This window comes from Natrix helvetica (genome assembly GCF_964273705.1).
Source record: "Natrix helvetica genome assembly, chromosome: 13".
NCBI classification, from domain to species: Eukaryota; Metazoa; Chordata; class Lepidosauria; order Squamata; family Natricidae; genus Natrix; species Natrix helvetica.
In genome coordinates, this window is record NC_138557.1 from 7,948,778 (window position 1) to 7,962,428 (window position 13,651).

A 13,651-nucleotide genomic window follows, 5' to 3' on the forward strand; every position below is an offset into this window, starting at 1 on the left:
ACAAAACCAGGTTTTTATGACCCTTTGAAAAAGCAATAGGGTGGGAGCCATCTGTACCCTTGGGGGAATAAAGGGGCCGCTACTGAAAAGGTCCTTTTTTGTGGTCCCAACAGATGTAGATGTATTAGAGGAGAAGCAGTCCTACAAAGACGTTTGCTCCTGGGGAGTAAAGCTATGGCAAATCTAGACAGCATATCAAATAGCAGAAACATCACCCTGCCAGCAAAAGGACGTATAGTCACAGCTATGGTTTTCCCAGTTGCAATGTATCGCTGACCATAAGGAAGGCTGAGCGCCAAAGAACGGAGGCCTTTGAACTCTGGTGCTGGAGAAGACTCCTGCGAGTCCCTTGGATGGCAAGGCCATCCAATCGGTCAGTCCTAGAGGCGATCAACGCTGACTGCTCTTTAGAAGGCCAGATCCTGAAGAAGAAACTCAAAGACTTTGGCCACCTGATGAGAAGGAAGGACTCACTGGAGAAGAGCCTCATGCTGGGAAGGATGGAGGACAAAAGAAGAAGGGGACGACAGAGAAGGAGGTGCAATGAGTCGGACACAACTTCGCAACTAACAACAAGTCCTACAAACAGCCGGGCCTCAAGTCTTGTAGGGCTTTAAAGGTGAAAATAACCAGCACCTTGAACTGTCAACCTTCTTAGCATGATTCTACCTAGTGGGAAAATATTTACCCATCACGACACTGTTCTGTGATCTGGCAGAGTGCCACTCTTTTTCTTCATTGTTTTCACAAGACAAAGCGATCAAAACTGATACATTTTAGGAAGCTGACAAATAATCAACAAAAAACTCTGTTTAATATCCATCACTGGTTTTCAGAAAACTCCAATGAAGCAAGGAGACGATAAGGAATCGAGTCTATTGCATACTTCTCTTCTTTGTCCATAAAATACCGAATTCTATTCTGTTGAACTAGAAACTTAGAGAGAAGCTAGTTTTCAAAATAATTACTAGCACAGTAAAAACTATATTCATAAAGAGTCTTGTGATGCTACCGTATCCTTAATAAAAACAGACCAACCCAGAAGTCTTGACTACCTGAATAATTCTAATTTTATGCTAGCAAAGAAGTGGAAATGAACCAATGTCTATGAATGTGATTATCATTCAAAGCCAAACTATGCTAAGATCTTTTATTACAGAAACTCAGCACCCTGGAGTTTTTATTCCTCTTCTGCCAATTTAAGTCATAAGCTTCAAATGCCCAACTGGGGAAGGACGACAGCTCAGTGTATACACTTTGAAGACAGAATGCTCCAATACGTATTTGATTTAAAAAAAGATTCTAGTAGCAGATGATGTGAAAAGCCTGTGGCTGGGTGCCAGAGAACCATATTCCTGTTTAAACAATATGCTGCTAAATAGGCAAAAGGCCTAGACGCATGTCAATTTGATCTCTCTTAAAACAACTATCGGTGGCAATCGGTTTCACAGATTAACAAGTATCAATAAGCTTTATTCCCCCTTTTTCTATCAGGATGTAATTTCTAAGTGGGATATCTGGCATCTCTAGCTAGAGGAACCAAGACCTTTTTTTGCATTGGCCATCTCAGAGAGATGCTGCTACTCAGCCTAATAATTAATGTTATTTTAAGCAGACACAACAGAGTAGAGTAGAATAGTTGGAAGGGACCTTGGAGGTCTTCTAGTCCAACCCCCTGCTTAGGCAGGAGAACCTATACCATTTCAGACAAATGGTTATCTGATCTCTTCTTTAAAACGTCCAATTTTGGGGCATATACAACTCTGGAGGCAAATTGTTCTACTAATTAATTGTTCTAACTGTCAGGAAGTTGATTGTATGGAATACTAAGACAGGGTTCCCAAATGTTCTGGTTTGTCTAATCATAGTTTACTGGAATGTGCTCATTAAAGCCAAGCCAAAATCAAACAAATCATATCAAGGCTTAAAATCTCTATTCTGACTGTAACGGTGTCAAGAGTGAAACTCTGGCAGCTATAGTACACGCCAGATTCATTTCACCTTGCCATTGCGGAAAGTGGGGGGGGCAGAGGTGTTGATTACAAATGGGTTAGTTGTAGAACCAAAACTTCTACAGTCCCATGGAAGCTTGTGAAAGTCTGGAAACTTTTCAAGGACATATTAACAGGTGTGAAGAGGAAGGCAGATGGTTCGCATAACAAGATAACTGGTTTATGTGGGATCCTGGGGGTTGGGCTGGGAAATTCATTATCTAATACCGTGAACTGGTGCTAGAGAATTTCAGAGCTACTGTATTTTTCAGAGTATAAGCTGCACCTTTTCCCCCCCAAAAAAGAGGCTGAAAATCTGGGTGCGTCTTATACACTGAATACAGCATTTTTTGCCTCCTGAAACCCGGCTCCCTTCACCAAAATTGCTGTGCATAGCCTTTAGGAGCCTTGCAGAGTGCTCCTGGCACTCTATAAGCCTCCTGAAGGCTATGCATGCCCTTTTCTTTTGACAAAAAACGGACCCATTTTCACAAAAAACAGACCGCTTTTTGTTCATTTTTTGCCCTCCCCCATCCCCTAGGAGCACTCTACAAGTCTCCTAAAGGCTATTCATGCCCTTTTTTTTTGACAAAAGGGCCCATTTTCGCGAAAAACAGGCTGTTTTGGGGAGGTCTACAGAGTGCAAAAACTTTTTTTTTAAATTTGCCTCTTCAAAACCTTGATGCGTCTTATACTCTAGTCTAGTGCATCTTATATTTCAAAAAATACGATACTTTTACCTCAACAATACCATGTTATATATTCAATAAGCCAGTAAGGCTTTCATAAATGATCCTGGACTTTTATTTAGATACTCAAGCTCACTGTTGATAAGAGGTCATACATGCAACAGGGTTTCCCCTGTGTATGGATTTCAACTCCCAGAATTCCCCAAGACGCATATCTGGAACTTGCTTATCTTGGAAGACTCTGGTATACAGCCATTGAGGTAAATAAGGATATGTATATATTTATGCACAGATTAACAGATTCTCTTTCCCTCCCAATGATTTCAGGAATTTAATGTTTGTGAAAGGTATGCCCATGTTTGTGTAGAAGGCAAAGGAAATGGATTTGAAGGATAAGAGGACAACCAAGCCAGAGCAAAATTTCCTGACCTTGGGCCAAGAAAGTAATTTGAGAAAACATCTCAGAGAAACTCCTTCCTAGTTCACACAAAAGAAAAAAGGAGGGCGAAAACATATCATGTTGGCTTCTTTTCTGGTCTACCTAAATACAGACATGTAATTTGGGGGGAAGGGTAATGAAAAACTCAATTAAGAAAGCAACAAAAATTCAGAACCATTCAGGACAATTTAATGTGTTTTTCTAGGGATTTTAGCCACCTTCACATTTCTATCACATTTGCACATATTCCTTCTACTATTCTCACAACCGTCTATCAGAAAACTGCAAAAACTAGCAAAACTGTTTGGCAAACCACACATTTATATTTCCCACTATGCCATAGTTCATGTTAACCGTGAGTCATAATGATTGCACAGGAACAAAACATTAAGCCATAACGGATAGGCTTACATACTTTTGATTCACAAGTCATCAAAAAAGCATGACAAAGAATGTTCTTTCTGAAGCTCAAACTACCCAAGGAGCTGCTGATTCCGTTCTACAGAGGAATTATTGAGTCCGTCATCTGCACCTCCATAACTGTCTGGTTTGGTTCTGCAACCCAACAAGACGGACAAGGACTTCAGAGGACAATCAGAACTTCAGAAAGAACAATGGCTACCAACCTGCCTTCCATGGAGGACCTGGACACTGCACGAGTCAAAAAGAGGCTGGGAAAATATCTACAGATCCCTCGTATCCTGGACTAAATTGTTTCAACTCCTACCCTCAAAACCACGCTATAGGGTACTGCATAACAGAACAACTAAACACAAGGACAGGTTTCCCGAATGTCATCACTCTGCTAAACAAATAATTCCCTCAACACTGTCAAACTATTTACTAAGTTGCATTACTATTACTATTAATCTTCTCATTGTTCCTATCACCTACCTCCTCCCACTTATGACTGTAGGACTGTAACTTTGCTGCTTGTATTCTTATGATTTATATCAATTGTTTCCTAGTATGATTTGATTGCTTATTTGTACCCTATGACTATCATTAAGTGTTGTACCTTTTCTTTTATGTACACCGAGAGTATGTGCACCAAAGAAAAATTCCTTGTGAATCCAATCACACTTGGCCAATTAAGAATTCTATTCTATTCTATAAAAAAGCATATGCTAAATCCAAACCAGAATATTCAGATTATATGTACTGAGCCTAACATGTGTACCCAGCTACAGCTAACATATAAACATAGTGCAGCATATTCTCTTTCAGTACATCTATAGTACTCATAATGTTCTAACAACCAACCATTTCTTCCCTAATCTTAGGATTTAGAGACCCGGTCCAGTCAAAATGCAGCAAATTTCTCTGCAGAGAAGCAGGCGGCTAACTTAATACCGTTATTGGAAATCAGCACAACTTCAATAGCATAAGTCTACACACCTGCCCATACAGAAGATAAATCCCCTTGGTTTTGACTTTGCCTGGATCGTGATTATAATATTTTGTGAGCCACCCTACATAAAGCAAGATCACAGTCATAATAATTAAAAAAATGTACTGAAAGTTGTCGAGAAGGAGAAATTGGATTTGTTTCTAATTTAGGCAAGATTAAAGGAACTGTATTAATGCACTTGTGATGGTTGTCAGAGTGTGTTAGCCACAAAGTGCTTTTACAGAAATGGGGGGGGGGGGTGTAATTATGCGGGAGCTCTCATTTCTGTTCCAATGGACAGCTGCCCACCTCGGTCCTAGCCACACCATTGGTAGAAACACAATGGGAGTCCAGGCTTTCTTGCTGACTTAATAGAAAGACACATCCAAGAAAGATGAATCTGGAAAAATAAAGAAGATTCATCCTGACAGCACCACCTTCAATGTTGAAACTCCTAATCTCCCATCTCAGCAAGATATCACCAATAAAGCAACATTTTAAAAAGAATGAAATCGAAACAACATTGCCAATCTACAAAACTGCGGGATAAAATTGGAAGAGATTAGAAGGTAACCGTGGTTGTAGAAAAGCAATTCTCGGAAGCCCATCGCCCACCTGTTCTGACCTAGGCTTCCCGAGATAGTAAAAAGCACACATTTAATCCCCAAAACCCTCTTTTTATTTCAATGGCTGTGAATTATGTTCATTCACTGCCTGTAATGAGTCACTAATAGTTTGTAAAGAGTCCGACAGAAGTCTTCCAAAGTCCTTCGGGATAAGGCTGATAAGCACCCACCTTTATCTCCCTTGAAACGCTGCCAAAGATCTGATTGGCAATTAGTTTGGCAAGGCTACACGAACACAGAGTCAAAACGGAGCTTCAGACTGTAAACCAACCTGCAAAAGCTCATGTGCTTTTGCTCCTCCTTTATGTCTTATGGGAGGGGCCAATCATCTCCAAGCCTTACTCCCAAGTCGCCCCTTTTGTTTTAACTGTTCTTGCCTTCTGGCAGCTCTGCGCATGCGTGCACTGGGAACAGGCTCCCCCCGTTCCTCTTCCTCGCTGATGTCCAACTTTGAAGGCAGTACATAACTCCCAGATGGCCCTGGCCCCCTCTCTGCCTTCAACGCAGAGGCCTCGTCCGAGCCTTCACCAGACTTCAGGACTGGCGCATGTTCCTCCCCAACCTCCTCATAGTCTGACTTTGCTGCCAACGCCACAGGCCGCCAGTAGACCACAACACCACCATAGCCAGGCATGTTTATTGCCTAACCATGGTTTGGTTTGTAAAAAAAAAATCTGATGAAGATTACATGACCCATGAAGATTGAAACCATTGCTGGCAACTAACAGTTAACATATTACGCAGAGCACGTTAAATGAATCAGGTCACTGGGTGAAATGATTTTAGTTTGTAGCTCTATTTTGGCTTTTTTTTCTTAACAAGCAGATAGATCCAAGTTGCTGGAACAGCTGGATTCACACAGCCGTTCAGATTTAATTTGAAGAAATCCTTGCAGATCAAATGCATCTACTAAGTTATTCAGATGGACTTTCTGGCTACCTGCCCCCACCAAACAAAAGCTCTTTTTGTGTTTGGTTCTTCGTATCTTTTTTATTCCATGCAATGATAGAGACTATATTTTTTGCTGGCATTTTTATCGGCGCCAAACATTCCTTCTCACTAGGCTGAGAAAAGCATGGATGATACACCCAAAAGCTACATGGAAGAAAGGTACAATCGCTAGGAAGGAAGCTAATCTTCTGAAAGTGAAAAGCTGGAAAAGAGGGGAGGAAAGAGCATATTTTCAAAAATCGGGACAGAAAAAACTTATTTTTCAAGAGACTAGCTGGGTGACTTTCTGACGTCCTCCGAAGATAAATTATCAAGTTTTGAGACAGGAATTAATACAGGGACAAGCCAATCTATTTGGTTGACTGCCAAGGGGAATGGAAAAGGCATTCCATTATGGATCAATGCCTCCATAATATACCAGCAGTTCCCACATCTAGCAACCTCTAATTTTGGGAGTTTTTTAAGGGATTTTTTTTAATCCGACCGTTATTATTGTTTTTTATAACTAACTCAAGGCAGTGAATATGCATAATACTTCTTCTTCCTCCTCCTATTTTTCCCACAACAACTCTGTGAGGTGGGTTGGGCTGAGAGAGACCTGCCAGCCCAAGGTCACTCAGCCCAACTTCATGCCTAAAGTGGGACTAGAACTCATGATCTCCTGGTGATTGGTCCAAAGTCACTCAGCCGGCTTTCATACTTAAGGCAGGACTAGAATTCACCAGCTCCTGGTGATTGGCCCAAAGTCACCCAACTGGCTTTCAAGCATAAGGCGGGACTAGAACGCATGGTCTCCTGGTGATTGGCCCAAAGTCACCCAGTCAATTTTCATGCCTGAGAGAACTCACCTGGTTTCTAAACCGTGCCTTAATTACTAGACCAAAACAATCTCTCAGATTGTTGAGATGACAGTTCCTATCATCTTGAGCAGAACAGCTCATCAAGGTGGATGATGAGAATGAGAAGCAAAAACTTCTGATAGGTGATCGACCCGCGGGAGGCTGGGAAAAAGGGATGGCTGAACCAGGACTGCCAGTTTGGTGGGGTTGGGGGGGGGGAAAGTGATGGGGAAAACGAATTATTCCCCACTATGTCATTTATCCAACCTCATGTCCCTTCCCCTCTTTCCCCCATAAATCAAGGAAGATTTCCAAGCTACCCTTCTCCTCTTTGCCCTTCAAGAGAGCCAATTCGCAACCAATTCAAGCTCTGGGTTTAGGCCATCTCTTCCAATCCTTTTCTACACCGGCTTTCATTTAAAAACAAATTCAATCCACCCTAAGAGAAAAGCAGTCAGAGCCTTCTTTCAGACACAGCCCAGCCTGAATAGCTGAGCCCCTGGCAGGGAGCTTCTACCCCTCACCCCACAAGGAATGGGTCCAAAGCTCCCAGCATAACAAATCAGCGGCAATGTTGTTCCTGCCACAGAAGAAGCTGTTAGTCTTCCGATGGCTCTGGTGATAAGGATGGGGACGGGGAGGGAGGGAGGCATGTTCAGCGGCAGCGGAGGAAAAGCCGGGGCTCTACTCGCGAGTCAGAGGGCCGGAGAGGCCTCGTCGCCTTCCCACTCCCCCGAGCCCCGGGCCTCCGGCTCGCCCTCCGTGGGAGCGGCGGCGGGTGGGGAGGAGACTGCCCGCCTGGCTCACCTCCTCGGCCTGCTTGCGCAGCGCCTTCTCCCGCTCGTACTGGGTGAGCAGCTGCTCGTTGTCTTCCCGCAGCAGCTCCAGCTCCACCTCGTGCTCCTGGTTGTCGGTCAGCACCGAGTCGAGGTTCTCCAGCACCGTCACCACCAGCGGCATCAGCTCCTTCACCACCTCCTCGTCGTAGCAGCGGATCAGGCGCTCGAACTCGCGGTAGATGCTGTCGGCCAGGCCCGAGACGCGCTCCGACATCACCGAGCCCGAGCAGTAGTCGTCCCCCGGGTAGCCGCCGACGCCGCCATCGTCCAGCTGGATCTCCAACATCTTGGCGGAGGCGCCGCCGATGCGCTTCCCAGCCGCTCCGCCGCACCTGCTCCGGCCGGGCGCCTTGCAGAAGATGGACGGAGGCAGCAGCAGCGGCGGCGGAGATGATGCTTCCCCCGGCCTCGGCTTCGGTCTCCCCCGACCCCCGCCGCCGCTTCTCCAGCGCTCGCTCGCTCGGTTCTGCCCACCCCCGCTCGCCCCTGCCCTGCGCCAACTGGCCACTCCCGTCGCCCGCCTCTCCCTGGCGCTCCTGCCTTGCGCGCACAGGCGCAGCAGAGAGGCAGAGGCGGCGGGCGGACGGGCAGGCGCCGGCTCCTCCCGGAGGGGAGGCTGAGAAGGGGGTCTCTGGAGAGCCCCCCTCCTTCCACGCGCAGGGAGGGAGGGGGCTTTCATTCATGAAATCTCTGGGCGGGGGCATATAAACAATAACAAGAAGAAGGAGAGGTCTCCTGAGCTTCAAGAACGTAGAGTAATAGGGTTGGAAGGGACCTTGGAGGTCTTCTAGTCCAACCCGGTCCATTCCTGATTTTCTTTGGGCTTGATGGGATGGATACGCGGGATCATAGAGAGAATAAGAGGAGGAGGAGGAAACTGCCGGTTCTCCAGGTAAAGGGAGCTTCCCTAGAATCTCCCTTCGCTGTTATTCTTCCAATATCCCTGCGAGGTAGAATAGAATAGAATGAAAGAGTTGGAAGGACCTTGGAGGCCTTCTAGTCCAACCTCTTGCTCAGGCAGGAAAGCCTACAGATCTGGCCTTCTAGAGAGCACACTTTATCGCACACCTTATCTGTTCAAAACAGAGAAAGTGTTTTGGGGGGAAAGGGAAGAGGCTGTAGGAAGTTAAAACCCATCCCTCTCCCAGAAAAATGAAATATCCTAGGAAATATTGAAAAGGCAGAATATTTCTCTGGATGTGAAAAGGGAGAAACATTTTATAAAGACAGAATAGCTCCCTGCAGCTTCCTGCCCCCACCCACTTTGACAATGGGCCATTAAGAAATCCAAGCCAGTCCCTGTAAAATTAAGTTGCAGCTAAATGAAGTTATACTGGTTATCACCAATAATAATCTCACTATTAGATCCTCTACAACTTGCTCCGCCCCATTAATGCTGCCCTATTTTGTGATGTGCAATGAATGAAAATTAATCTTCCTGCTACTATCCATTTATTTTTACTCACTGAGGTGTTAAATACTGTGCCTTATTTATATCCTAGTTGTTTACTACTGTATTCTTGAATACAGTAACAGTAAACCTAGGTTTACCTAGAAGTAATGATTTGATCCCACAAAGAACTGCTTGTAGATACAATTGATTGTAAACTCTTCCAGTAATTTAAATGAGGTTTGCACAAGATAATATTCGTAATCTGGTAGAACTTAACAATTTTTATTAAAAGGCATAAGCTTTCATGAGTTGCAGCTCACTTTAAAAGATGTCATTGATACCTCACAAAAGCTTTTAATAAAAATCATTAATTGGAAAAGGGGCTACGCAAAGGCCTATGATTTTTTGCCACCATATGGATTAATATGTCTTGCTCCTACAAAGATACATTCCTGGTGGATTATGCTTCCTTATACTTTTTTTTAGGGGTGAAAAAAAATTTGCCATTAAGCAGTTGTTCCTGGTGCATTAAATTCAACCAAACTCTTTGGAGTAACTTCATCACAATATATTAAATTGTGCTCTTAGACAGCTAGAATGTCCTTGACAAAACATAATAAGGCTGCTACTTCTATATTTACAATTGCATTTGTACACAGCCCAAGCCCCAGAGACTCTGGGTAGTTGTATTTACAGCAGCCCACAATAACCATTTTACTGATTTTACAATACTCTACAATAGCATTCTTAGAGAACAGTTCTTTCTGCAGTCTTCTTCCGTCTTTTAATTTCTCCATTAGAATATAAGACTGAGTTTAAGCAGCAACTTGGTCTCAAACTGACTACCATTATGGTATGGTGAACTGTATTTCTATTTGATAGCAGTTTTAAAGCATTTGCTCTCTCTTTCAACGATTCTGTTTTTGCTTTCTCTTCTGATGGTTTATGTCAGGGGTCACCAAACCTTTGGACCTCAGGGACCGCTAAATTCATAATTTTAAATCCCGTGGACCAATAATATGATCTGCCTAATGACCGGCTGGGTGGGCGTGGCTTCGGGGGGGGGGTGTCATGGGACTGGGTGGGCATGGCCAACTCGATGTCACTCACATCGAGGGACATCTCAACAACCTCTACTCGCCCCTCCCCTCCCAGCTACTCCTTGCCTGCCTGCCCAGAATCCTTAGGGCCCCAACAGGAAGCAGTTGTTGGAGCTAAGCAGCCACCCTCAGTTCTAATTGGATCTGATTGAGAAGGAGGCTCAGCAGAAGCACCTCACTGAGGACTACCAGCATAGGCTTTCCAAGCAGAGGGAAGACCTCTGAGAGTGGAAGGCCAGGGACCGGCGCCTGGAGGCTCAGAGGGCTGAGATGGTCAGCCAGTTCCAGGCCGTGATGCAGTCCCACTGGAACGAGGCCCTCTAGCTCTTTGCCACCAGCAGCGCTTCACCCATGCCTTTGCCCAAAGCCCCCCATCAGGAGGCTGAAGAAGACCCCAAGTAGGGATTTATGCTGCACTCCGACCAGCACAAAAAGACCCCGAAGGGGGAGACTCTCTGCAGCAACACAAAGCGTTCATTGCACGTATCCGTCCCAAGGGCCGTAGTTTGGGGACCTCTGATATAGTGCAATATTAAAAATGCAAATAATTTTTCTGCGGACCACCAGTGGTCCATGTATCACCAGTTGGTAACTGCTGGTTTATGTGATCTTCGGGGGAGATACATATCATTCGGGTTTTTATTAATAGGAAGTCCCTGTGCACGACTCAAGAGCAAACAGTAAAAAGATTAATCTGAGACATTCTTACCCCCATCTCAGTAAAGAACCAGAGTTGAAATTAACTGCTTATCCAGAGACATGTAATATAATCCTTCTCCCACACATGCACTCACACATCACTTCCCAAATGACTAATCAATGAGGCATTAGGAGGATCCGGCACTGGTTGTAAAGCATCTGGGTTGTGAAGAGACAAAGCAAAGAAGAGGGAGCCAGGAACACTCAAGGGAAACCCTTCCCTCCACCCCCTTATAAAAGAGCTGTAAAAGATTGTTCAAGGCTGCCGATGGATTGGTCAGGATCTCTGTAGGATGGAGTTTTAAATAGCTGATATCAAAATGTTTGGGGCTTTTTTTATTAGTTGGATTTTAAGTTGTTCCCACGTGCACAAAATAGATAAGGTAAAAAAGAAATAAAAATGTCCAGAAGTGCATACATGCAATTATTGGAAGAAATGTCCTTCTGGGTTCAGTTCCAAGTGGGGGAAAAGACACTGGAAATATTGGAGGCTGCTTGGAAGGATGGTTTAATGTTCGACAGGATGACATGGCTTGAGCTCCTGAACAGAAGAAACTGTTCTCAGATACCAAAAGGAACTGAACTCTCAGCTGCGCCATCAGATGTCCGGCTTCCAATTTTTCTCTGTCCTGCAACCACTTAGTATAACTGCTACTAGACTGTGGAAGGAAAGTAAGAGTTCGGTGGAATAAATCTCACTGCAGAGTAGATGGATGGATGCATGCATTCAGCCTCTCCCTCTGGTGGAATTATATAACAGCACAAGGAGCAGGGATTATTTCTCAGAACTATACAATTTCAGGTTAATAGCTGATCTTTAAAACTGCTGTCTAATCCAGCCATAAAATGCACCAAATGCGTTTGGATTTTCCAGCTCTGTAATAAGAGTAACATGTTCTTTCCTATTTGTGAAACTTCTCTAAGATGGGACCAATGCCACTATTATTCACAGCATTTATTTTTTTGGCATGGACTTTATTCCATTTTTTTTTACAAGTCATTTAGGAGATTTTATAATAGAGACCCAACGAAATGATTCAAATGCCCGGTGACAGTTTGATTTGTTGCTCTTGTTGTGGGGAAAGCATGATAGTCAAGCAACGGGAAAGGCAAAGTTTATTTTTTTTCTCTTAGGCCGCCAATTCCCAAGAGGTATTCTCGGAGGAGGAAGAGCTGAGTCATTACTATACTCTCATCTTTCCATGCACATAATAGCCTGCACCACAGAGGAGTATCTTGTGTCCTGAATAATTGACATGGCCTGATAAGCATTCCTTGATAATTAATGTGAAATGCATACCAACCTCACATCCTGTTCTGCCCTAGAATTCAGCAATATATCCTAAACTCTCATACTTTAATGCTTAATCTACCACAATTTCACTGAGCGCAGGAAAAACAGTGGCAGTGACATGGAATGTAAAACAACTAATTAAATTATCACACAACACCCTGAATCTCTTTCCTAGCATCCCTTCTATAGGAAAGTTTTGAGCTGACGTCTAAAAAGGACTAGCAGATGCTAGATTTGCTTGTAAGATCTTCCAGCACACATTTTTCTTTCTTCCTAGTACTGTTCCCACAAATGCAGGGTCTGCTTTTCCCCCCCTGAATCAATCTAGTGCTTGCAACTGGAATAGTGTCTTTCCACAGATATCTTCCTTCCTAGTACCTATCTCTTTCCACTTATGACTATAACCATGTTGCTTGTATATTTAAAATGTATATTGCTTTATTTCTTTCCTAGTATGAATTGATTGCTTATTAGAAACCTATGACTATCACCAAGTGCTGCATCTTATGATTGTTGATGAATGTATGCTATTTTATTTTTCTTGATGTACACTGAGAGCTTATGCACCAAAGACAAATTTCTTGTGTGTCTAATCATACTTGGCCAATAAAGGATTCTGTTCTGTTCTGTTCTGTTCTATTCTATTCTATTCTATTCTATTCTATTCTATATCCGTCTCTTACTCTTGTAAGCTTCTTCTGATCTGTACTTATTCTCTGCTCACCATTCTGCCTACTTAGCTGGACAGCTCCTCTCTGCCTTCCTTTTTCCTCTCTCTCTCTGCTGGACAGCTCCCTTGTCTCATTATTGTTGGAAATCACAGGCTCACAGCACTACCTCTGTGGGAGGGGACATATTTGCTGGCAAGAATACCCTTTCCCGTTGATTTATGAAGATCAATACCATTCAGAAGTCGCACTTTTCCCTTTTACACACACCTTGGGTTTTTAAAAGGGTCTTCTTTAAGAGCAGCAATACAGAAAACAGAAGAAAGAAGGGATGTGACATAATCTAGTTAGATTTCTCCCTGGCTCTGAGTGATCATGCGTGAAATGAAATGGTTCCTCAGCCTGGTGGGGAGCTTCAGCATTTAATTGGATTTGAGACTGATTGAGGAAAAAAACCGTATTTGCAGCTGTTCCTCCTCTTCCCTTAGGTCTTGCTTAGGTCATTTGGGCCTAGAAATGGAAACTTAGTCATCACAATGAAGCAGCAAATAACCGGTGCAGTAACTACCTCTAAAAGAAAGCCATATTGAATCAGAGAGAATTTTGACTCAGAGAAAGAAGATGCCACAATAAGAAAGTTTGGGGGAAAGCAGTAACATAATATTTATCTTCTTACATGTCCCACGTATGTGATTATACACACGACATTTTAATTTAATTTAATTTAAAAGGA

The 13,651-nt window shown here is 43.6% G+C and overlaps 1 protein-coding gene across 1 annotated transcript in view; it reads right to left on the minus strand.

Annotated features, from left to right (window-relative positions):
- The window catches only part of MAPK8IP3 (mitogen-activated protein kinase 8 interacting protein 3), a 68,381-nt gene extending 60,191 nt beyond the window's left edge, over positions 1 to 8,190 (minus strand). The window contains exon 1 of the mRNA XM_081965961.1: positions 7,733 to 8,190. Coding sequence (XP_081822087.1) covers positions 7,733 to 8,050 — 318 coding nt within the window. The 5' untranslated portion in view covers positions 8,051 to 8,190. The remainder of the gene's footprint in view (positions 1 to 7,732) is intronic.
- Positions 8,191 to 13,651: the final 5,461 nt, after the last annotated feature.